Source organism: Pelecanus crispus, chromosome 5 (genome assembly GCF_030463565.1).
Source record: "Pelecanus crispus isolate bPelCri1 chromosome 5, bPelCri1.pri, whole genome shotgun sequence".
Taxonomy (NCBI): domain Eukaryota; kingdom Metazoa; phylum Chordata; class Aves; order Pelecaniformes; family Pelecanidae; genus Pelecanus; species Pelecanus crispus.
In genome coordinates this window covers 44,333,362-44,358,455 of record NC_134647.1, presented here as the reverse complement: position 1 = coordinate 44,358,455, position 25,094 = coordinate 44,333,362, and the positions used below count along the sequence as shown (strand labels likewise).

The window sequence follows — 25,094 nt, the reverse complement described above, 5'->3', positions numbered from 1 at the left end:
CCGTGCAACCCAGCCACCCTCTCCTCCACCCTCACTGCCTCCACGTGCCCTGAGCAGCCCCATGGCCACCCACACTGAGAGCAGAACACAGCCGGAGACCCAGTGATACTCACGACAGGGCTCGCTGCTGGGCAATGATGCAGTCAGGCTTGCCCTCTTTGTACACCAGCCAGGCATTGGCCTTCACCCACACCCAGCCACCCTTCTTGGTCAGCAGCCGGAAAACAGTCAGCCCACTCTCCCCTGTCTTCATCACTGGGGCAGGGAGAGAACAGAGGGAGCACAGACATGGTTACTCCACGGGGGCAGACAAATGGCACAGGCAAGATGCCACAATGTTGAGCATCATCTTGTGCCCATGCTACAGGGGCAGAATAGGCAGGATGCAGGCAGCGTGCAATGCCATGTGCAGTGCTGTTCGCCTGCCAGCTCCCAAGCAGGTATCACCCAGAACGGGAGAGCCTTTATCACAGCTGTTCCAGACCTGGGACAGACAGCCCGCCAAAGAGCAATGGTACTGGCACAGTCAGAGCTGCACTGGTGCTGGAGAGCTGCAAGGGCCCCCACAAATGCACCCAGCCCGATGGCCCCCCCCCCCCAGCCAGCACTGCTGCTCCCCCCAGCACTCACTTCTCACGTGGTTCTCTGCGCAGTACATCATGTCGGCCATGTGCACAAACTGGTACCCAGACCCTCTCCTGCACAGCTCTGTTTCTGTATACCCCAGGACAACCTTCCCCCTGGAAACAGCACAGAAAGCCAGTGACACCACAGACGGAGGGAGGGATCCCCCAATTGCACCCCCCCAGCCAGATGTGATCCCCTGCCCAGTGCCTGGGCAGCTAGCCAGAGCCTCCCACTTTGGGTGGTACAACTCTTCATCTTGAGCTGAGCTGCATCGCCTCTTCCACAAAGCCACTCCGTGGTGTGTTTGCTGAGCTATAACACAGCAACCAAGAAGTGCTGGTGCCCAGTTAATCTGCTCCCTGTGCTACTGCGGGACTGCAGTGGATGGAAAAAAGCATCAGACACCTTGCCATGGGAGCTGGGTTAGAAGTGCCCTGCTCCCACAGGCTCTGGTTTTCTGTCCAGCACTAGGGATTTTGCCACAGGGAAGGCGAGAGATGCCCTACCGGGAATCACAGGCCATGGGAGTGAAGTCCAGCTTGTGCTTTGTCTGGAAGATCAGTGTCTTCGTCTGAAGCTCCAGGATGGAGAATGGCTGGAGGGGAGTTGCAATGGCAAAGAGAGAAAATGGAGACCTGTCTGATGCCCCCTTCTGCTGCCCAAGAAGGAATTTCAAGCGCCCATGGAAATTCAAGGCCTTAGAGGGGATTAGAAAACATGGGTGTGAAGCAAACACGGTGATGGGAACTGGCTGTGCTCCCACCTCTATGGGACATGAGTGGCCCCTAAGGAACACACTGGGGGTGAAGGGGTGTCCCAGCATAGGGCTGCATTACCAGAAATCCCGAGGAGTTATCCAGCAAGCAGCGGAAGCGGCAGGTGAAGCTCCTCTCCATGCAGGAGGGCTTCTTGGGGTGGAGGTGCTGGGGGCTGGACACGGCGCTGCATCCAGCCAGAAGCAGCTGGTCACCAGGAAGGGCTGGGAAACCAAAGGGAAAGTGAACCTTTCCAAGCTGCACACCTTGAACTCACGGCCTTGTAGACCTGCTCCTGGAGCTGACTTTGCTGCTCCACTGAACTCATGATCTTCACAAAAGGGGTGAGACCTTGCCATGGGGAATTACCAGTTCATGACAGTTTCTGGTCCCTGCAAGCTTAGCTTGCCTCTCAGATGGGAGCAAGGCAACAAGCCACTTCCACTGAAAAGCAAAAAGGCTTGGAAAGAAATGTCCCCATCCCTCCAGCACAGCAAAAGACAGCACATCATTGCTATTGGCTGCTTTTGGCAACAGGTGGCTGTGCCAACCCCTCGGATAGTTGCGAGTCCTAGGGGGAGGCTATGGGATGCTCCTCAGCACAGTGCTGTGGTTGGTGGCTATAAATACCACCAGGACGGTTTTCCAGCACTGGATGGCCATGCAGAGGTGGCTGGCTGGTCCCTAGGGACTGGCACTCACCATCGGCAGTGTGCTGAGTGCTGTCGGACTCTGGAGCCCCATGCAGCTGGCAGCGGAAGGCATCTCTGTCGTCTGTGTGGATCAGCTCGTACACGCTCTGGTAGATGAGATCCGACTGGAACAACACAAGGGGAGAAGAGCGTCGACTCTTGCCCAGCCTGGCAGGGGTGGCTGGAGGAAGACACAGAAGGACGCCTTTCCTTCGTGGGTACTACAAGTGCAGTAATTGAGTGTAAAGAAACAGGAAAACACAAACAGCTTTTTGTGCTGTGTGGAGAGCAAGGACTGGGAACCAGCTGCTTTTAGGGAGGGTGGCTCAGGAAGGAGGAAAAGGGAGCAGAGAGTAGGACTGCCTGGGGAAGTCATAGGAACAACTCTGAGGTTTCTAGAAGCAATAGAAATGGTCATGTCTGAGTAACCTTGGCTGCTCAGGACTGTCACACTGCCTGTTTCCCCAGCATCCTCTGGCGATAGCTAAGCAGAACTTTCCAGCCTGTTCCCCACACCAGCAAAGCTAAGGTTCTCCTGGTGTTACCCAGCCCTTCCAAGGACGTTTCACACTGGCCCTGGCTCCTGACCCTTAACCAGGGTCCATGGGAAGTGCTGAAACTCCAGCTCCCTCCCCTGCCACAAGAGTCCCTGCTCTTTGAGAAGCTTTGTTCTCCATCCATGGGGTAAATGCTACAGCAGCATTTGCCTGGCATGTCCTATCTTCTAGTATCTTCTCAGGACTAAATTCGGACAAAGAGCCAGAAAAGCTGTGGGTTGTCAAAGGGGAATTTGTTTGTGGGGCACAAATTGCCAGTCTGCAACAGCATGCAAGATCTCTCTTGTGTTGCCATCCCTAGCCCTCTGCATATTAGCAGCTTTTTTTTCTTCCACACATCAATGTCAAAAAAATCATTTCAGGTTGATCAAAACATTTTGACAAAACCAAGCTGGTTTTTTTTTTTTTCTTTTTCAGACTTATATGGGGGTTTTTGCTGTTTTAAAAAAGGCTTTTGTAGGTTTTGCTTTTTTTTTTTAAACCTCAAACCTGTGGGGATTGGCATCCCAGTGCAAACCATCTTCCTTCTGTGGGCCACCAGGAAAGATGGGCTGTAAGGTTGGTCATCCTGCAGAAACACCAGCAAGTCCTCACACCACCTGCCTCCCAACACAGCCCCCTCCTTCTATGGCCATGTCTTGGACTAGCCTTTCCCATACTGGTTCTGCAGCCATGGTGGTCAGCATGACCTGCCAAGCCCACAGGCAGCTCAGGCCACCAACTGCCATGTCCCTGCCCTCAGAAACATGCCAGAGCAGAGCCTCCTGCTTAACCAGACATACAGGTACTTTGAGAAGACCACTCCCTGCCTCCGACAGCTGTTTTGACTTGGGGCATCAGCCCATGAGGATCCTTCTACAGTGAGCTGGGCAAGGGTGCAAAGAGAGGACAAAGAAGAAAACACATCAGTCTCTGCAGGTGCACCAGGAACCCACACAGCAAAATGGGTTTGGCAGCCTCACAGTCCTCCTGTTGACTCAGTCCTTTGGCCAAAGGAGCTGGACATCAGGGGGACAGGGGGTAACAGGGTCTATGTGGGGAGAACCCTGCTTTTCCTTGGCATTCCGTGGAACCCACAGTACTTCAGGGCACTGACCCTGCTCACCATCATGATACCCTCAGCCCTTGATACCTTACGGAGGTAAGTGAGAGCATACATGCCCAGCAGCACGATACAAGAAAAATCTCACACCCTTCTTGCACACAAAGACAAGAGGATACAGAGCCTGCCATTGCTCGGCTTGCATCTGTTCCTACTAAAGTCACAAACATGCTTGTTGGCTTTCACAGCCCCCAAAGAACGTGACTCATTTGAAAACATACATCAAAAACCCAAGGGAGCTGGGAGGGCAGAAAAGAAAGCCCTGGCATGGCTATCAGCACGTCCTTCCCAGACCTGGACTGCATCCATCTGTTTACAGCCAGGACAAAACAGTACCTACCTGATGAAAGCCCAGGTAGTCCTGCACAGTAGGGGAGATGTAGAAGATGTAGCCGTCTCCAGTCACGGCAATGACAAATCCATTAAGTGCCTGAAAGTGTAAGTTGAGCCCAGAGTTATTCTCCCTAGCTTCAATTCAGCTGCTGAAAGATGAACTTCACCAGGTATTTCTTAAGCATTTGGGGACAGGAAGGGACCTTCTTCATCAAAGAACCCCCCAGAAAAGGAAAGCACCTTGTGACCATGCAAGACTTTTAATCCTGGTTAGGGTTTGGTTTTTTTTTTCAGGGTTGGCATGAGCAATGATCAAAGGTGGACTGACCACCTTTTCTAGACCCATCGTTGAAGCCCTCTCACCAGAGTGCAGCTCCTGCATCAGGAGGGACCAGCTAAGGACAGGTTTCATGGAGGACCTAGAGTTAGTTACCTCCTCTCCAGCTGTACCAGCTGGGTATAGCTATACTCTTCTGTTGCTCTGATTGTCTCTAACAAACCTGCCTACAACTGAGGAAGGACTGCCCTGAGCCATGCAGGAGCCTGGCAACTCCAGGAGGAGCCTAGCATAAGCCTAGCATCAGTTCAAGCATAACAAAGCCTTCAGAGACAGTAACCAAACTGCAGTCAGTCACTGACCTGACCTATTTATCTACTAGTTCATTTTAAGGATGACCTCCAAAGACACTTTGGGCCTTGCTCCTCACCTTGAATTTTACAGTTAGGAGGTTATGCCAGCTTATTTCTGCATTTCTGTGTGTCTTCTCCCCACACTTTCTCCAATCACCCCCCAAAATATGCCTTTTAACCCTTAGCACCTAGGGACAGTGCTGTCCCTCGGACTTCTCTCAGCTCCAAGGGTACATGAACAACTCATTGCAAAGTACACAAAGTAAGAACAAATCCAGTCACCGCTACCATTCAAAGATGGTAGTGCAGCTAAAAACAATACCCACCTTGAAAGCAAAAGAGATGGAAGAGTCTGGAAATTCAGATCCCAGATTTGTAAAGGCCCTGACATTGCATCTGTGATGCCTGGAGTGGAACCCTCTGGTCCTTATAAGCATGCAGATTGTTTGACACATCTTTGAGGAGGCGACAGCATCCTGTTCTCATCTGTCTCCCATTATAAAGGGCCACAACTCCTTCTCATCTGATTTTGTTCTTGGTCCTGACAAATGTCTCTAGAGGCCCCATTGCTCTTGAAGGCCCTCAAACACATCCTGGCACTGAACTGCCACTATGAGATCCCATACCAGGAAAGTTACTCTCCTCTTGCTTGTCATCTGATTTTGTTCTAGGCGACAGAAGATAAGTCTTTAAACACAAAAAAATCTAATCATTATTAAAAACATCTTTGTGCTCGTACCATCTGCCAACTTCACTTCTTGCCTTGCACTGTGCAATTACATACACATGGCCTGCAGCTAAATCCACACCCAACTAGTAGCTCCTTGCTTGAAAAAGACCAAAGCCATGCCAAATTAGAGAAACTATTCAAAAAATATGGGAGATCATGGCTAGGGTGGAGGGACGGGAGCTCACACATCAAGTGAATACCCAGAAAAAGAAGCAAGATGAAGATCCAGGAAAGTACTGCACTAGATAGTAATTCCTTCCCCCTGCTCTTGTCTGTAACAGATTTAATTTGTTAGTGAATAAAAGGAGAGAAAATAGGAAAAGAAAACCCTAAAGTGGAAGTCTGGGTTTAATCAAGATGTGGGCAGAAGTCTCAGCAGGTCTCATAAGCATCAGGCCAGGACCTGCAACAAATACAGATTCTGCCCTCACTGCCCATCTGGGCCATGCTGAGCTGCCCCTGGGGGGGACCACAAGGACATGCTGTTTGCTTGAGACCAGGCTGGAGAGAAGGGTCCAGCCACCCATGCTGCTCCTTCTGCGCTGCTCACCCTCTCCACCCACGCAAAGAGGAGGCAGGAGCAATCTTCTGACACAGCTCATGCATTTGCCCATTTAAAGCGACACACTGAGGTTTGCCTGGGCTGGCTTTTTTTAGTAACTTGGATTATTTGAAAGGCTGCTGGATTGAGCATGTTGCCTGATACTGTACAGATGCAGCTTGCAGGGGGACCAGTCCCTTTCCTTTGTGTGCTGCAGCCCCACAAGGGGCCCTGAGTCAGTTTTCTGCAAATTACACTACCTGATTAAAATGCTCTTGGGGGGCAGGGGGGTGGGGAGCAGGATGTTAACACCAAACCCATCAGGCAGCTCAGCTGGGGGATTTGTCACATTAACACCACACAAGCTCTCCAGATGCCTTCAATTACCCGAGGCTGCCAATGCTCTGGTGGCTTAACAATTGCCATCATACAGCCCAGCTCAAACAGCCAGAGAGCACTTGGGAACAATTCCATCATGGGACTAGGGCAATCGTGGTCTCCCTCCTGGCTATCACATTATTCCAGCTGTTCCTCTGTGACTATCATACTTGTAGACAGCTGAGACTGGTTCTTGGAGCAAAGCCCACATGGGAGACTTCATGTGGTCCAGGCTTCATCACTAAAAGTCATGCTGGGCTCCCAGGAGTCACCACCTCAGCAAAATGCCCCATGGGGGCTCCTGCTGGGGCTCTGCTCACACCCGCCTGCCTGTCCATAATGGTGGGCATTCACGTAAGGCTGTGAAGGAGCAGGGTTGAAGGCACCACAGTGAGACTTTAAGGAGAGCCAAGCATCCACCTGCAAGTATTTGGAGAGGTGGAAGAAGGAAGAGGACTGAAGGCCCAGAAAGCACAGACACATGTGATGTCAGGAACACAGCACTGGAAAGATTAAAGGTGTTGGACAGACTTGCCCTGCAGCCCCAAGGAGCAGCATGTTTTAAGTTGACATGCCTAGATGTTTATTCAGCAACCAGCCTTTCCATGTGGCCTTTCTATCCCATTTCCTTCCAGTTTACATTTATAAATTGCAGCCCAAACAAACAGCATTCTGGCCAGCTGATTCACCGGCTCCTTGTTCCCTGAAGTTCATTGAGAGCTATTCCATCAGACACACACTAGCCTTTCCACAAAGCAAAGCTCCCACCGCCCACTGATTTTGTCCACCACCATCTTCCAAGATCCATCTTCCCTTCTCTCCACCCCCGCAACCTACAAACTGAACCTGGGCTTTGTTCATCCCAGGAAGTCTGTGAACTCATCCTAGGGAGCATGCAATGCCCCAGGTAGGACAAACAGTTCTTGGCAGATGTTTTATTCTGCAGCTATCAATTCTCCTCTTGGTATTTACTAGAACACAAGGAACCCACTACCTCAGAGACTAATCAGGGATCAATCCCTACACTATTGTATGATATCCCTGCACCTCTTGGTTGGGATGGATGAGCTTGTGCACATTGGGTCCATGAGCTGTAGCAGGTCCCAAGGAAAAATGCCAAGCTTGGGCTCAGTGACAGCTAACACCTGCAAGCTACAGGTGCAGACAGCACCCAACACCTTTGCGAGAAGGGTACAACCCACCACCCTGAGCCCCACTCTGTTCACAGATGCAATTTACGGTACAGCCCCTACAGAGCTACTGCAGCATAAACAAAGGTGACAGCAAACTGTGGTGGGGGCTGGGAGGGAATGGCAGGTATGGGGACCCATCCCAGTCAGGCAGTGTCACTGGTCCCTGTTCCCAAGGTGCTCAGTGCCTGCAGAAATCACAACAAAGCAGCTCCTGGCAAGGCAGGGTCTCCTCTTGCTCCACAAATGGGACCCCATGCCCCATAGCTGCTGTACAGTTCAGCAGACAGGGACCAGCCATCATGCCTGGCAGATGGCGGGAGCCAAGGGAAGACTCCAAACAACCAAGCTACAGCACAATACCTGGAGCAGCAGTTCCCCCTCAGGAAACAGCTCCTTGTCAACCTGTGGGTCCATCTGTCCATTCCCGCCTGGGGCTCTGGGGTGATCCAGCACACAGTCACCAACATCTGTAGCTGCAGCTGTGAGTGAGAGGGCAAGAAATCAGCATGGAAGGGGCAAGCCTCTCCCTCCTCCTCCCCACCCCAGTGCTGCTCATGCACGGCTGCACCATGTTACCCAATGCACATGGACCCAGCTCTGAGGAAGATGAGACTACTGGTAATTGGAGCAGAGTCCCTGTACAGAGCCATCCCTAACTTGCCCAATGCTTCCTCCAAGAGATAATAGCCCCTGCTTGGTCTCATTTCTGGGAAACCTTGCTTTTGCCAAGGTCCGAGGCAGAGACACAGAGGATAGAGGAGAGGTGAGCATTTTTGGGCTGCCCAGGCTATGAAATACCACCCAACACAGCAAGAAGTCTTCAGGTTAGAGCCTGGTAGAGCTGGAGTTGGCTTCAAGTCACCCCAGTGCCACAACGTCTGTTTCCTGCCCTTTAGGGCTGACAAGAGACGGGGCAAACCTTCTGAAACCATCTGAGATGCCATCAAAGCACCCCTATTTTTTCTCCCTTCCACCTTGAGCTGCTTGGAGGCAGATCAGAGGGTTGGTGACCACGGTGCTCCCAGCAAGACATCCGAGCAGCTCTGTTCCCAGGACTCACTGCCATGACCTCCCCAGGCTGATTCATGTGCTGCCTCATACTTCCTCACTAGATGCTTTCAAGGCAACACCCATGGGTGCAGCCAATGTGAAACCTCTTGCCCTGGTCGCAGGACCTCAAGCGTCATGGGACACACAGAAAACCAGTTGTTCAGGGAACAGGAACAAGAAGAGTGGCTCCCAGGGACATCCCCAGCATGGTACTTCATTTGCTGGTGAATTATCCTTGAAAAGCCTCAGTCCAAACTTAGCTTCTAACAAAAGGACAATTTTCAAGGAATGTTTTTTGCCAGCTGGACCAAAACGCCACACAAAAACTTCAAATCAGCCCCTGTGTAGGAACCACCCCACCTCTGCCACAAGCTCCTGCAGCACCCTGAGGTTGGGCAGAATTCACATACCCTGTGCACAGCCACATCCCAGCAGAGCATCACTGCCTGCCCTGTCTGAGCCCTGGGTTTCTGATGGTGCTGCATGACCTTGGCTGGATCCAAAGGGAAAAGGTCTTCTGATTTTGGAAGAAAGCCCAGCTTGTGGGCAACTCCCACGGGACATGCCTTCCACTCCCTGACAGCTCCCTTGTGGGTCAGTTTAGCCACACCAAAAATCTTCATTGCTCCCCGCATAAGCTCATATTCCCATTTCTGCAGGGCACGACCCTCTGCATAGACGCTTCCCAAATCAGCCAGAAGTAGATCAGCCAGGTCAGGGGACACAAGACCTCTGGGAGAGGTTGGGAAAGATGACATTCAATGCCAGGAAAACAGTCACTGTGCTCAGTTTGCTCATCAGTCAAGGAAAGGCATGTCCCCAGAAGTTTCAAAAGGCAGGTTTGAGGCAGTCACCAAGCAAAAAGCCTCCTTGCATGATTGCCAAGCAATCCCCAAGGAAAAACATCCAAAGCCCATCTGGACCACAGGTATGGCTTCAATTTATACATGATGGAGCAGAATAGTTTCAAAATGAAACATCTATTCTTTTTTTAAATTTGTATTCTTTTGAAGGGCTGACTCTTCTCTAAAGCATTGAAATCAGGCAAACTGGCAGGGAAATTACAAAAGAAATCCAAAGCAAAGCTCCAAAAGGGCAGAGAGAGTTTTGAGAGGATGCATGTCCTGAGAGCACATGGTCTCCAGCTCTCTCGCAGTGTCCACCAGCAGCATCTGCAGGGAGAGCTGCAACAAGCTGGGGAAAGCTGCTGTGGGCTTACAGAATCCAACACAAAACACCTCCTTGCTCATTTTGTGCTTTCCAGCAAAATAATTTCTTCCAACTCTCCCACTGACCTTAGCAAGGGGCTTTTAATCTCCCATCAGAGATGCACACTTCCTCTACTCTCAAACACAGAATGGTCCATTTCTGCACAGTTGAGCTAGAAAATCCTGCAGAATCTATCTCCCATGGGACACACTATGATGACCTGGCTTGGGGAGAAGGCCTGGAACACAGAGAGAGGGTAGGAAACCCAAAGAGATGGTGTCTGCCAACTGGTTTGCCATCAAGCATCACTGTAGAGGGGTTGCAAGGTCCTAACTACAGGGCATGGATTGTAACTGGTGCTTCTAAGTTTTGGTGGTATAGAGCAGCTGGTGTTCGCATCCAGCCCACTCCTCACTATCCACAGCCAGAGGCCAAGGAGATGCTGAGGCCAGTGTGTGAGGCAAAACGCATGGTGCTCTCCCACCAAAATAATCCAGAAATGTGAGACATGAGCTCCCCTAACTTTCATCATCACTTCAACACCTGTGGCCCAGTCTTGTTCTTGCAGAGGACTTCTCTGCTTCAAGAGACAGCCACCCTGACAGGGATGGCCAGTGGTGGAATAAGCATCCAGCAGACAGGCAGTGCTGAGGCTGCTCTCAGAAGCCACAGCCATTCCTCAGCCATCTAGATGATCTGGAGACCTCCTGTACCCATTTTCAGGTGGTGACCTTCTTCATGTTCAAACATGTCATGACTAGGTGTCCTCCTCAAGCAACAAATTGGGAGCAAAGTGTCCCTCTGGCTCTCCCCTCCCCAAACAGGTCTCTGAACTCATCCTCACTCAAATTGCCAAGAACCACGGGTGTTAGGAGCAAACCCAAGAGACACCTGAGCACATCCAGATAGAGGACTCCAGGCTCATGTAACCACCAGGAATACACAGGCTATTCCTAGTCACTTTTTGACTTGGAAAGGAAAAAAGAAACCCCGTTTACTCAAAGTGCAAAGGAAAAAAGAAACCCCGTTTACTCAAAGTGCAAAGGAAAAAACCCCACCCCATCTGCAACACAAGTAACCTCACGGGAGGGAGGGATCGCTCCTAAAACATCCCCCGTTTGCTTGAGACAAGTTATTAGTCTCTGGGGGATTTCACCAGCACATTTATGAGCACATAAACCCATGCTCACCAGAAACAACTTGCAGGATGATCACCCCATGAGAGTCAGAACCAGCATTGCCTGTCAATGACATGGGGTGGTGGCTTGGAGCCTCCACCCACTGGCTCCCTGACACAGCTGGATGAAGGTGATGCAGAGCATCTCCGGGATGTGCTGCAAATCTGGACCGGAGCTTGCAGCAATGTCAAGCTGGAGCCAGTGCTACCAGGAGCAGGGAGGACTAACAGCCAGGGTTCTCCACCCCAGCAGAGCAGGCTATGTGATGGGGAGATGCCGCCCCCTGGAATCCCACCAAGAGCCCCAGGTCCCTCAGCCTGATGAAGGCACATCTCCAAGGGGTTGACGGCTAAGATGTACTGAAAATAACTGATGGCAGGAAGAAGAGGAGATCCCCATCTGCTGCAAGGCAGGAAAAAGCAGGTGGCAAGCAGTATTAAAAGTTGGCTAATTCACCCCCTGTTTAAGATCCTCATTGTAATGGACCATTACATGTTGAGACTCACTTCCACACGACATGGCTGAGACCATGAACTTAATGGGATTAAAAGAAACAGGTCCAACATGTATACAAGCTATAATATACCCATAGTAAAAGAAGTAACTATAGATACAAGGACAATGCACATTTGCTGTTTGTGCCCAGCTTTTTCAGTCTCCTGCTGTGCGTCTTTGAGAATTAATGGGAATTAGTGCAAGATTAAAAAGACTATGACAAAACTGATCTGCAGTTTCTAGACAGATTCTAGGCATTTGCTGAAGCAATTTGGTGATCATTTCAAAGTGCTGGGATAGAGGCTATCCAGTGTTTAATGTTTAAGACAGGAGGGGGAAATCCAGCTCTGTCCTGAACCCCTGCACCAGCCAGAGCACTGGAGGAGTCTTCCTGCTGCTGGTGTGATCCCCAAAGACTGGAAGGCTTTCATTCAAAAGGAAGCCAGGGGAGATGTCAGCCAGGATCAGTAACATTTTCAGCATTAATAAATCAGGATGTGTCCTGTACATCCCCAAGAACATCCCTTTGGGTCAGCTTTCTTGCCTCTGCAAGGAGGTTTCTAAGCCCTGCAATGTGGAGGGAAGACCTCAAGCATGAGAAAGAAAGAAAGAGGAACAAAGCAATCTAATCTCTTCACTTTTTGCTCACCACAGTCATGAAGAAAAACACAGCAATGCAGCCATGGAGGCTAACATATCTCTTGCCTCTGGCATAGTTTTGTCAGTGGAAAAAAAGTTTTTGGTAAAAAATCCTGAAGTCAGTTCTGCTCTCACGGACTGAGTTACACCAGTGGGAGATGACAGACTTCATCCATGGCAAGCATTTCTCTTTCAACTGACTCCAGAGATGCCTGGCATCAAGAAACCAGGAGCTCCCAGCTCTTCCAGCAACACCAAGCCATGCACAACCATTTTCCTCTTGGACCCAATCCCAAACCCTGTCAAATTAACACCAACCTTTGCCTCAGCTGCCTAACAAAGGCATTGTGCCAAGCAGAGCAGGCTAATGCCATCCAAGTAAAACAGGCAAGTGCCAAAACCACAGATTATAAACCTATTAGAAAGTCACCCAGTGTTTTTCCAAGGAGCACAGAAATGCCCAGGGGAGCACTGGCAGCCCCAAAGCCCACACCAAACTCTCCAACCTGCTGCTGCTGCAAATGCTCCCACATGATCCTGCAGGATCTTGCCCAGGGTGATTTAAGTTTAACTCCTTTCACTGCTTGAGTTACTTCAGGTCCAGAGCCCTGCAGCTCTGGCCCATGGTAACAGCAAACAACAAGGAGGTGAACAAAAAAAGCTTATTTAATGCTGACTGCAGTGAGATTACCCAGTGAAACCTGCTGCCAGCTGCCCCACAGCAGAGCATTGCAGAGTTGCACAGCAGCAGAGGTGGGAAGAGACCTGGCAAGATCTTCTAGGCCAACCCCCTGCTCGAGCAGGGTCAGCCAGAGCAGGTTTCCCAGGACCATGAGCAATCACTGCCACAGATGGCAGATGCGGATCTTGGATCTAACCTTCCTAACTGTACCAGTACAGGGACAGCAAATGTCTGAGACTGCTGGTGGGAAGCACAGATCTGGAGGATTCATCACCTGTGGGCACGTGAATGGAGACCCACCAGGACTCCAGCTCCCGTGGTGGCAGGACCATGCCACCCAGCACATCCTCGTGGGATTCATCTCTGCACTGGCAGCTACTGGTACTCAACGCTTGCCTGCAAACAGCAGGTGTAGGCCTTGCTGTGGAGCAAAGAGGCTGTCATCGTGGCTGAAACCTGGCAACCAGGACCACTTGGACCTTGCATAGATGAGCTCTTGCTCAGCACAGACCAAGCAGAAGATCCTATCGTGGCTGTCTGGAGAGCCCTAGGTGCCCAGGGGAAAGGCTGCATCATGCAAGACTTTCCCCAGGTTCATCTTAAATATGTTGCAACCATGACATGGGCACAGTCTAAAAATGCATCCACATATATAATAAATGTCAGCTGCAACACTGACTACTCTTCACAGCCCGTGACCTGTCACCTCTGGTGCACCAGCATGAAGAACAGCCCCTGAAGCTGGTCCCACCTGGGCAGCTCCTACCTGCAGCCTTAACCACTTCTCTCCACCAGGTCAAAATGCCCAATAACCTTGTAGGCATACCTCTAGGTCTCCATCTGTGCTCGCAAGGTGCAGAGTGAAGCCTGCAAAGGAGACAGGCTTTCCATGTATCAGTTGGGTCACAGCCCTGCAGGACACTATCCTGCCCTCCCTTATGCTCGGGCAGCAGTCCAGATTGGGTGTTCGGTGGAGGTTTGGCAGGAGATGAAACAGAACACAGACACATACGTGGACCATGCGTTCTCAAAAAAAAACACGTGGAAAATGGCATCTCCTGCCCCAGGCTGACACTGGGCTGGGTGCAGCCCAATGGGTTACAGAGAGGTACCCCACTACTTGCCATTTGTCATGAGCTGTTAGTCACCTCAAGCTCTGCCAACCTCCAGAGCATGGTCTCTTACCAGGAGAGGGTTTTCCACTGGTTCTCTCTACTGCAGACCTCACCACCTGGGTGACCTTAATCTAGGAAGAGGGCATGGCAGCACATACCCTAAGCACATCCCCTCCACCTTGCAGAACATTTTAAGCCCTATTTTCTTGCTGCTCTCACCCTTGGCAAAGCCACATCTGCAACCCCCAGCATCTGCTTCTTTTGTTACACAAACCCTAGGAAATGAACCCCAGCACGGATCTCCAGCTAGCTGGAGGTTTTCCAAGCCACTCAGCACTAAACAAATCCATCCAAGCTTTCATGAGATCTCACTGTTTGCAGCAAGTGGAGCTCCCGTCACACCACACAGAGCCCAGAGCATCACAGCAGCCAGCAGCACTGCTAATACATAGACAGGCTTTTCTCCTTGGGCACTTACTCTCAAAGAGACAGGGATCAGCAAAGTCACTCCAGATGGTCTGGGAGACCATCAGACATAGGTCCAAGTAGCAACCACTGCAAATTGGTTTGCAGGCAGAAGCTCAGCGCATGTCTGGTGGTGAGGTTCAGCCATTTTTTATACAAGTGACAAAACCTTTAAGTGCCTTTAAGACAGGTTTTGACAGCACCAGAATTGTCATTGCTATCTACCAGCACTCAAAGGCTGGATCTGATGAGCAAAGCTTGGAGGAGACCAAGCCCTGAACCTCCAACTTTGCCACGTTTTACCCATATAACCTTAGGCAAGATTGAAGTTTTCCTGATGCTCAAAGCAGGCTCTGACCCTGGGAGCATGGAGGTGCTTCATCTAGTTCAGGAGAAGAGCAAACACAGGACTGCTCAACTACTGCAGGTCTCCATCTGAGGTATAGCCAACTGCACAGGGCAAGCTGTTCCCCTAGGTGTGCATCAGCCACAAGCTGGTGACAAGCACATATTGCGAAGCAAAGGAAGAGGGAAGTCTGGACTTTTGGGTCTATTCCTTCTCCTGACTACAGGGAAGAGTCAGACCCAGGGGACATAGCCACCACTATCCTGCTGGCACTTGGCACACATAACCCAAGGGCCACCATAGCTTGAGACACACATCTGCCATATGCCAAGCCTGAGACAGTGCTGCCTTCAGCTTTACCAGCAGTGGTTTAGGCAACCACCATGCTACTCCTAGGAGAGTGGGGAGTTTCATACTGTAGGACATCTTGGCTAAAATATGCCGAGATTTTAGCAACCAGTCTCAAAGTCCAGTCCCACCCAACCCCAGGGAAAGGAGTGATTCAGGAGCTGACAAGCATGGCCAATCCAGATGATTTCCCTGAACACCCAACTCCAAACTCACATGCCAAATTTCTTTTTTTTTTTTTTAAAAAAAATTTGCACAGGGAAGACTGATAACAGGCAGAAGAGAGCTGTGCAACATCTGCAGCGCTTGCACCAGGGGACAGACAAGTTACAGCAGATATGTGTATGCCCCAAACAAGCTTACAGAGTCATGGAGCTTTGAGAGCTTTCCTCTCAATGCCTGAAGCTTGTCATTTCCAGCAAACTACAAGTTTTTCTAGCTTCTCATTAAAGCACCAACAGAAGAGAGAGAACATTTAAAAACAAAGCAGATTTAAAAGATGATCCAGTGAGTCACTACCCTGCAACAACATCTCCTGGTTTCCAAACAGCCTTGTGCTCCAGAACCAAGTTCAAATGCCAAAAGCACTTTCTTTCAACTTTCAAAAATTAAATCCTCGTGAGCTTCCAGCTGCAATCCTGCTGCCTGCTTATCCAACTGAAGACCCCAAGCATAAATCATCATGACCATGATCCTCCCCAGGTGGGAGAGGGGAGGATGCAGAAGCTCCTGTGCATCTGCTGCTGACCCATGACTCTCATGGTCTTGGCCACTGCCCTTGCTGTGCCCACCAACCAGCTCTTCCTCACACCCCGAGGAAGGTGATAGTGAGCTGAAAACAGCATTACAGAGGAGTAACACAAGGATATCCAGAAGGGGACATGCAAGTTTCACACCAGGCAGGCACAAGAAATCCTGAGCTTTGGGAACAAATTTCCTGGACAGTTTGGCCATCGATTCCTTTTCTGCTTTGAGTTTGTTGATGAGCAAACACCAGCAAGGAGGGGTACCCCAGCCAACACACCCTGCTCAGCACCAGCCCGCTACATGGGGCAGCCAGGCAGGTAGAGCTCTGGCATCGAACCCAGATGACCTGGGTCTGATCCCACCCAGACAACATGAGACGAGTCCCTTTCCCTAGTATCCACCAAGTAAGCAGGCACCGATACCAGCATTCAAACCCACTATGGGTTCCCTTCCATTCTGTCCCACCCAGGACACTTTGCTGCCTGACTTCCTAAACCCCATTAAATGGGTCTGTCCCCAAAACCACAGGTACACAGTACCCATGTATCAGAAATATCAGAGAAGATGGAGAAGGTTGGAAACCCCTTCCTCACATTTCTGCTCATGTAAGCAGCCAGACAAGTTGCAGACAACAGAGGAAAACTCAGCCCTATGGCTGGAGCGAGCATTAGAAATGCAGTGCAAGAAAATGAGGATCCTCAGAGCATCACCCTGAGCCCACTTGCAATTTCCTTTCTGAGAGTTTGGACACTGGGTATAAACCCAAACCTGCAGACAGATTTAGAGGCCAACACAGCCAGCCCAGAGCATGGTTTCTTGAAGGATGACCAATTCAGTTGCACGGTGCTGCAAAACTCACTTCTATGTCACCGAGCTTTTAACATGAACCCTTCACAAATCCTGTTTGCTTTGTCCATCAGATAAAGCAACCTTACAAGAGTTACTGTGCAAACATTTACACTATGCACAAAAACCTGTGCAAACCCAGCTCTAAATCCAACATGCAAAATGGGAGCTGGGCTTATTCCCTCAAAGTGAGTCATGCTCCGTCTGAGATAAAAACTGGTGGAAACACCAGGAATTGGTCATTTTTTCCATGAAGAGTAGTCAGCCCCAAAATCAGCACAAGATCAGAACAGCTGTAGAGCTTGTCAGAAAACACTAACCATCCCTGCTGAGCTTTCAATCCATCCATAGAAGTTAATACTATTTCTGTGCTGCTTAGAGGAAGTCTTATAAAGTGTTTCTAAACCAGATCCTTCTCCACCAGCTTGTTCATGGCATCTGTGTGGCAGATGATTTATATTGACCTGGGCCAGTGTCACAGGTGCCACATGCATTTTTATGAGCTTGCTGCTTACTGCAGCCCTGTGCAGTGGTATCAGAAGGGAAGGCTCCAGAAAAACCTAAAGTTCCTGGGAAGTTCTTGGCAAAACCCCTATTCTGGACCTACACAGGTCTCTGAGGGTGTTGAGGGAAGCCTGTGTACTGGTTTCCTTGCTTCAGGTGGCCTTGCAGCAGGTCAAAATGGGATAACTCAACAGCTCTGACTGAGGGCTACAGTCAGACAAGCTCAGCCCACATGCAAACCTGGCACGGCCAAAGTGAGCTTCTGGACACCAGCACAAAGCCTGGCCAGCTCAACCTAGGCCAAATACCAGTGAAGTTTAATTGATAACTCAAGTGGGTGTGTTGCATGCTCTGCAGGACAGTTTAACCCTCTCCATCTGGAGAGAAAGGGATGTGTGTCCTTCCACCACCACCACCCCCAAGAAGAAACCAGCTGAAGACCTGTCGCCTCCGCAGAATCTTCCTGAGATAGTTTCCAAACCAGCAAAAGCCGTATCAGGGGCAGCAGGAAGAAATACCAGCTGATGCAGACATGTTGGGGAAGACCAGAGGTTCAGAAGAAGCATCATCCATCTCTCATCTCTTACTAATCTCTCCCCAAACATTTGAACTGAAAAAAAAAAAAAAAAAAAAAGCCAAGAAACCCACCACCAGCAACAAAAAGCCAAACCCAGGGTAGGCTGTACAGGAGACTTGAAGTGGGGAGGGAGAGCTAGCAGGGCGCCAAATGGTGGGCAGCAGCTAATTCCTCCTGCCTTTCACAAACAATCAGTCTCTCTCCTGCCCCAAAGATTTGAATGTCTGCTCCAAAGACATGAAGCCAAGAGGAGGCAGAGCCTCAGATGGGGCTTTTTGGCACATGCTGCGTTTCTTGCAAGAAACATCTCCAGCAGTACATGGGATTCTTACTTTTAAGCTGTCACACAGCCCAGGCAAGAATACATCCAGGGTCACCCACTGGCATCTGCCTCCCTGCCAGACTGGTTATAACTATTTACCTTGGCCCAGACAGACTCCATTAGCCCTTTGCCTAGGAGAAAGGGCAAGTGCCTGGACTTGATAGAAATGCTTGAAAAGAGGAACTTGTTATCAATATGGCACCAATTAAAGCTGCCTGGAGACAAGGCAATAGGCTGGGGCTTCTGATGGAGAGAGGTCAAGGCAGCAGAGGACAGGGACATTCGCCAGGTGATGCCACACTCTCCTGCTGCAGGAGAGGAGCCTGCAGAAAGCAGATGACAGCAAAACTGAACCAGAAAGCACAGCACAAGGGCTTTCACCATCTCACCCCAAAATGCCTGATGTGATACACCACAAGCAGGCTGCCATGACTTGCAGATGACACAGGTCTTCATCAGGCAGGGCTTGAACCAAGGTTGACTTTGGTGAATTGGTGGGATGATCTGAAGTCAAACAAGATGAAATTCAGGGCAGACATGGGCAAAGCAAGGGGAGGAAGTTGGAAATCACAGGCACAGTAGCCAAATGCAAGTAATTGGCCTGGTAGAATGGGTCTCCAAGGAAGGGCAAAGCTGCCACTGAACATGAACCCATTCAATGATGATTGCTTTTCCAAAGCAGCTCTCACACTAAGAAGTACATGCTGAGTGCATCCAGTGGAAACTGCTCCTGCTCAGAGGCAGGGGTCCCAGCTGGAGAGCTTGGCATAGGGATCTCCTTCTGGGGACCAGCATCTCCAGCTGGAGAGGGCCCTGGGAGAGCCACAAGGGACTGAGCATGGGGCAAAAGCTAAGGGAGCTGAGATTATTCAGTCGGGGGCAGGGGCGGGGAGGGGGCAGGGAGATGCCATAGGAACATCTAAGTATAGAAGGATGTTGATGGCTTCCTACCCTCCACATGCTCTGCCTTCACCAGGGTCCATCACCCATTCCATCAAGCCCAAGGCACTGGAGATGAAACATGTCCCTGTCCATGTGTCCTGACACCCCTCCATGCCATGTCACACAGACACACCAGTCTGTGCCTCCCGCAGCTGCAGGAGTCACCCCAGCCCTCAAGCACTGCTCCATGGTGTTGAAGCAACTGCTTTTGTAAGCAGGTTATGAAAGCAATCCGTGGAAGCCCTTCAGGCTTTATTTGCAATGCAGCCTGCAGTTCATGTTGTCCTGGCAAGCAGGGGAGTGTGGTGACTCATACATAGGTGCAGTGAATACCTCTTCAGCCAGGCTTTGCACCCTCATTTTCCCTCTTCGCCCAGACACATGCTGGGTGCTGCACAGTCCAGCTGTATCAGTAAGGAGGGCTGATTACTGCCTTTCTTTGAATGTCAATGGAGAAAGCAATGCAGGTTAATGCTATGCCAGCACCACCTTGGATAGAAGGACCCATTGCACCCCCAAATCACCACATCTTGTCACCATGGTATTAGGCTGCCTACCCAGCTACCCACCCTGAATCTCACAGACAAGCAAGGAGTGAATCTTATTTCCCAGGTTTGTCCCCCAAAAAGCAGACAATGGAAGAAGAGACACTCAGCAGGGCTCAGCCTCAGTCCAACCTTGCCTTTGAGGAGTCCAACAACATCCAAAGTGTATCCAACATTGTGCATGCAGCAGTCACCCTTCTTGTGCAAAGGCAGCCAGCACAAGACATTTTCCCTCTGTGGCAATGTGCCTCTTCACACCCCCATCATGTCCTTTGGGGTCTTGCTCCAAGGAAGGACCTCCTGGGTCACAGCCTTTCTGACCCAGACACAGTCAGCCAGTACTGGCACAGGCTCAGCAAAGCCTTAAGCAGCTGGCAATGCTTAAGAAGTCATGACATAGGTAGTCAGGGAACAGCTAGCACAACAAGAAAGGTCAGGCCAACACCTGGGGCCAAACAGCCAGCATCTCCAGAGCAAGAATGAGGGTCCACCATTGCAGCCCCATGTATGAGCTACAGCTTCAGGAGTAGGAGCTGAACTATCTGCAACTCCTGGACCTGGGAGAGGCTCCTTAGCAGGGTGAGCATATCAGCACAAAACTTCCCTGGGATATGGCCGAGACAAGAGGGCAGCCAGCAGATCTGTACACCCAGGGTAGCTTGGCTGCCCTCGTCTTTGCAGTATTTTTCTTGCTCATAAAGGCAGCACCACATCAGGTGATGTGTAGTGTGTACAAGGGATCCCTGCTCCTCAGACACAAGGTCTGCAGAATAACCCTGGAGCCCCCAGCACAAATATGTTCACCACTGGTAACTATCTCAGATGCATCAATGACTGCTGAAACCAGAGGGTGATCGCAGCTGTGACCTGCAAGCAGGAGGAAGGGAGCTACATGCACATGGGGGCAGAAACACACCAAAAAGCCCCTGGTGCCAAGAGCAGAAGCAAAAAAAGCAGCAGTGTCCAGCCACAGTCACTCTCCCACTGCGGTTGCTGCCCTGTACCAGGGTCTCCACAGCAGCAGGGCTGCAGAGAGGCAAACACAAGGAGATTGGTTTTCCAGGCGCATCAGCTCAACCTTCCATCCTGCAAGAATGAACTGGGGTCTCTGGGTATGAAGTATCACCCTCAATCTCATAGAAATGCTCATTAGAGAAGTATAATAGACCCACCACAGCTGACCCTAGAGGGACCAGGGTGGCAAGCGCAGCGGTAAACCACCAACATATGATACACTCCCCCTCCACCCCCAAGGAAGAAAGAGAAAAATGAGCTGACTAGATGCCAAACTGAATATGGGCCTTAGGAGCAGCCTTATCTAACCCACCATCCTCAAAGAACAGAGCAGCCCTGTGCAACACCTCCTACCCCTGCCTGCCCAGGAGACACACAGCAGCCCACAGATAGCGGGGATTTTAAATTTAATTTAATTATAAACTGCAGTTCCAATTAGATGAGAGAAACATGGGTGTTCAGCGAGACATACACTGTTCTACCTATTGCTCCCTTGACCACGGGCTGGCAAGAGCAGGACATAGGAGGGTTTTGGGACATAAAGGAGGGGTGGCATGGCTGCTAACAAGTAGACAGAGGAGCTTTGCAGGAGGTCTCAGCTGCTGGGCAGACTCCCAAGCTGCTCCTCTCTACCCACAGTGCCATTTGTCAGACACCCCCTCCAAAAGTGATGGGGCCAAGATCTTCTGTTCCCTGCACTGCTCCTGACTCCCCCCTCCCTCCCCCAGCCTGTCCTGAATCACTCACCTGCTTGCTCTCCACCTCCACAACTCAGTTTCCAAGACCAAACTAGGTGGTCTCACTTTCCCAAGGATGCTGCTTTTCTGAGTCACCAAGCACCCATAACTGACTGAAGAGGATTAGACTTGGGTGTGCAGAAATGAAGGGGATTCCTTCCAGAGGGGCCATGGATAAAACCTGTGTCATAGCAGCAGAAGGCCTGAGGGGCAGATGTCCCACAAGCATAGCACCTCTCAGCAACCATTGCCAATTCCTCCACATTTCTGGAGACATAGCACTTTCTGCCCAGGTTTTCCAGGGCATTTTCAGGCCAGTACCTCAGCTAAAGGTTCAACACTGATGCATTAACAAACAAGGATCTGTTACCACAACTCATCATCATCCTACCTTCAGGAGATACAACTCTCCATCCCAAGGCAAACATGGCTTGGGGTGGGATATGGGCCCTGCGGTGGGGACTGACCCCAGGAGCTTTTCACCCCATGCAACAGGGATAACACTCACCCATTAAGTAGCTTTTCACCTTCAGGTATCCGACAGCCAATCAGAGGATGGAGAGTTTATCGAGCCTGGCACACACATCTTCGGGGAAGGGCAGCAAGCCAGTCAGCTTGTTCAGCTCCTGGTTGAGTCTGTCTCTATGCCGCTTGGAAGGGTTGGACTTCACACCCTCAGGGGGTGGTGGTTTGGGGCTGGAAAAGGCAAAACAGAGTTTAATCAAACTGGGCCTGTCCAACAGGCTCTTTCCAAACCCAGTGTTGACTTAAGTGCAGCCACAACAGTAATATATCAGGTAGCCAAGGTAAGGCCATGCAGCAGCAATAGCAAGCTTCAGCAAGCCCACAAAGCAACAGATGGAGGAGACATGGCCATCCCAGCTGGCCACCTTGTGCAGCATCAGGCATGATGTTCTTCAGCTGGAGTGTGGGGTGATCCTCAGAAGGGCACCTGAATGTGCAGTCTGGCTGAGACAGCTCAGCTGGATACTACAGCCTTGCTCCCATCCTTGCTCCCACCACTGAGCCCTGGTAGGGAAAGGGACACCAAGGGCAGAGACCAACAAGCCATCAGAGCATCTCTTGGAGGTCTGGTTAGACTTTTCCACCCACACTCTGCTCTGCCCACCCTTTCTCCTCTTCTTCCTCATCCCATACCCTTTCCACACAGCAGGTCTCTCACTAGTCACACTCCACATGCTCACACCAGGGCCTCACCATAGCAAGCACTACCTTGAGTTGCTCAGAGGATTCAGATCAGCTGTTCTGCCTGCCCAGGACCGAGCAGCCCTTGGCAATGAGCACACTAACAAATAGCAAGAATGGAAAGTGGGAAGATCCAAAAAGATTTGTTTATTTGAATTTCAGATAGCTTCTTCTAAGTTTTCTCTGACCACTCAGAGCCTGAATCCATTGCTTTACTTACTAATATTACAAAAAGAAGCACATGTGAAAGTCAATGACAGCACTTGGACAAAGAGATACTACATAGAGTGGTTTAGGGAACAGCACTTAGAAAACAGTAGATTTTTAAAATTTGTTTTCTTCCAATCTTCTGATTTCTGATCATTTCAGATGGGCATTTCCAACCTAAAACATCATCTGATACCAAACTTAGGCTCTGAGACCAACCCTCAGTCTGCAGAAGGAGTAGGGTCCACAAGAGCAGCTCCTGTCTGTCTTAAGCTCATATGGGCACCTCTCTCCATCAGCTGCAGTTACTTCACAGGCTGCAACTGAAGTCCCAGCCACAGCAGTAAGAGGTTAGTTAATGACTTTAATGAGTCTGAGATGTCACCTTGTCTCCTTTGGTTTTTAATGTTGATTTGAATTTTCTAGCTTGAAGAAAAACCCTTCAGACTCCCCCTCTGTATTTGGTTAGATTGCATTCCCTAACATGCAACTGATATTGTTTTGATGTAATTTGTCTAACCACAAACTCCCTCTCTGCAGGCATCCTTGCTTCATAAAGCAGGTTCAGATAACAGGATCTGCCAGTATTTAGCAGCAATTTAAGCTCTCCTCTCTACTACCACTCTTGAATCTCATCTGGCAGGACTGTTTGCTTGTGTGACAAGAGAGGAAATGAGTATTAAATGAAATGCAGTAAGGTGCCTGTTGAATTTTCACTGCAGAGAGCTACCAAGGGGTCTTCTAAGCACAGATGGAAAATTGTAGTATTTCCCCAGAAAAGCTCAATCACGCTGTTTTGTAACATAAGCATCAGGAGGGATATAACCTGCTTCTCAGAGAGGCTGGGTACAACTCATCACCAAACTGGTCCATACAAGCTGGGCAAGACACACTGGCACCCGTGCTCCATTAGCCAGTGGCTTAAACAGTTTTGAAATCACAGTCACTCACCAGGAAAGAAATAGTTCTCCTTTGACTCTGTCTGATTTTGAAAAAAAAAAAAAGAGGTGAAGAAAATTATTCTGCATTTCCTCAGATACCCTTTAAAGAAAAGTCCTCTGCCCACTCACTATCCAAATCTAGCCCACAAACAGCCAGAAAGAAGAGAAAATGAGATGAGCAGGGAGTGCTGCTATTTATGCAAGTGGGTAAAATGCAGAGGTGTAACAGGGGCTCTTGGATAGTCCGGCCAAGCACTGAAAGTACTCTGGGTACTCTGGCTGAGACACATGGGGTAACACAGCCAGCAGTGAAGCACCAGCAGGCTAAAGGAGGTCACCCCAACATCTGTTCCTGTGTGTCCCCAGCTGCAGCACACAAGGTGCTTCACAGCCACCCTTGAGGGAAAGGATGATGAAGAGGAAAGGGGCTCTGGTGATGCCAGACAGCTCTTTTGGCAGCCCATTTCCATGGGCAAATGTTGCACCCTGCACCCAGGAACTCCCATGGCCAGAGGCTTCACAGTTCTCCATCCTTAGGGATGCCACAGCGAAACAGCTTCCAGGTGATCATCACTGACAAATCTGTTCACTCTCTGCCAGGCAGTTATGAAGCTCCCTTGAGCTCTGTGCAAGCCAGCAGGCAGGGCCAGGAAAACCACCAGCCCCCATCACACACACTTACCAAGGGAAAGGCATTGGCTTGAGGCACAATCATGTTATTAGCCACCAGAGAATCTGTACAGGTGAGTATTGCAGGAAACAATATTTCCCCTGCTCACAGAAACAGTGAAGCTTGGTCTAGATGTTTAAAATCTGTTTAAATTCCCTGCCCTTAGGTCTGTCTCCATCCCCACTGTCCAGCTGCCCCCTCTGCAAGGCAAAGCTCTGGCAGTCTCTGCTGGCCCCAGGCACTGTGCAAGGCTGTCCCAGGGAGTACTGCTACCCAAGCACAACACACCAAACCCTGGCTTTCAACAAAGCAGCTCAACAGCTACGCAACAAGGAAGAAAAAAGGCATTTTAAAGAGGTCTGAGCCCCCATCCTGTTTGCAAGCACCCTAATGCGGCACAGTCTTATGAAATGGGTACAATGCAAAGCCCAGCACAGCCATGCCAGAGTTCATGGTGAAGCTGCTGAGCCCCATGTAGACAGGCTGAAGCAGAGACGCATAGAAAGCTCTGCTCCCAGCAGGGCAAAAGCTGTGCTGCTGCTACAGGGTTGTTTCCCCCCAGCTGCCCTTTGAACGGGGAACCCAGAAGGAAGTTTACCACTTTTGCAAGCTGGCAAGTACCAAGTGATAAACTGTTAACAACAGCTGGGGTTGCCTGATCTGATATATTGTCTCCTAATTTTTATTAATTTTTTCAATAAGTAAAAAGCCCTGAGCAAACTGCGGAGGGACCAGAGAACTCCCTAACCCCATCCTTCCCTCCTGGCTGGC

General features: G+C 50.2%; 1 protein-coding gene across 1 annotated transcript in view; it reads right to left on the bottom strand.

Moving 5' to 3' along the window:
• LOC104037459 (uncharacterized) overlaps positions 1-25,094 on the bottom strand; it is a 29,098-nt gene that overhangs the window by 1,977 nt on the left and 2,027 nt on the right. The window contains 8 exon segments of the mRNA XM_075710019.1: positions 114-255; positions 631-740; positions 1,134-1,324; positions 1,464-1,606; positions 2,085-2,199; positions 4,074-4,163; positions 7,899-8,017; positions 21,808-21,995. Coding sequence (XP_075566134.1) covers positions 114-255; positions 631-740; positions 1,134-1,324; positions 1,464-1,606; positions 2,085-2,199; positions 4,074-4,163; positions 7,899-8,017; positions 21,808-21,995 — 1,098 coding nt within the window.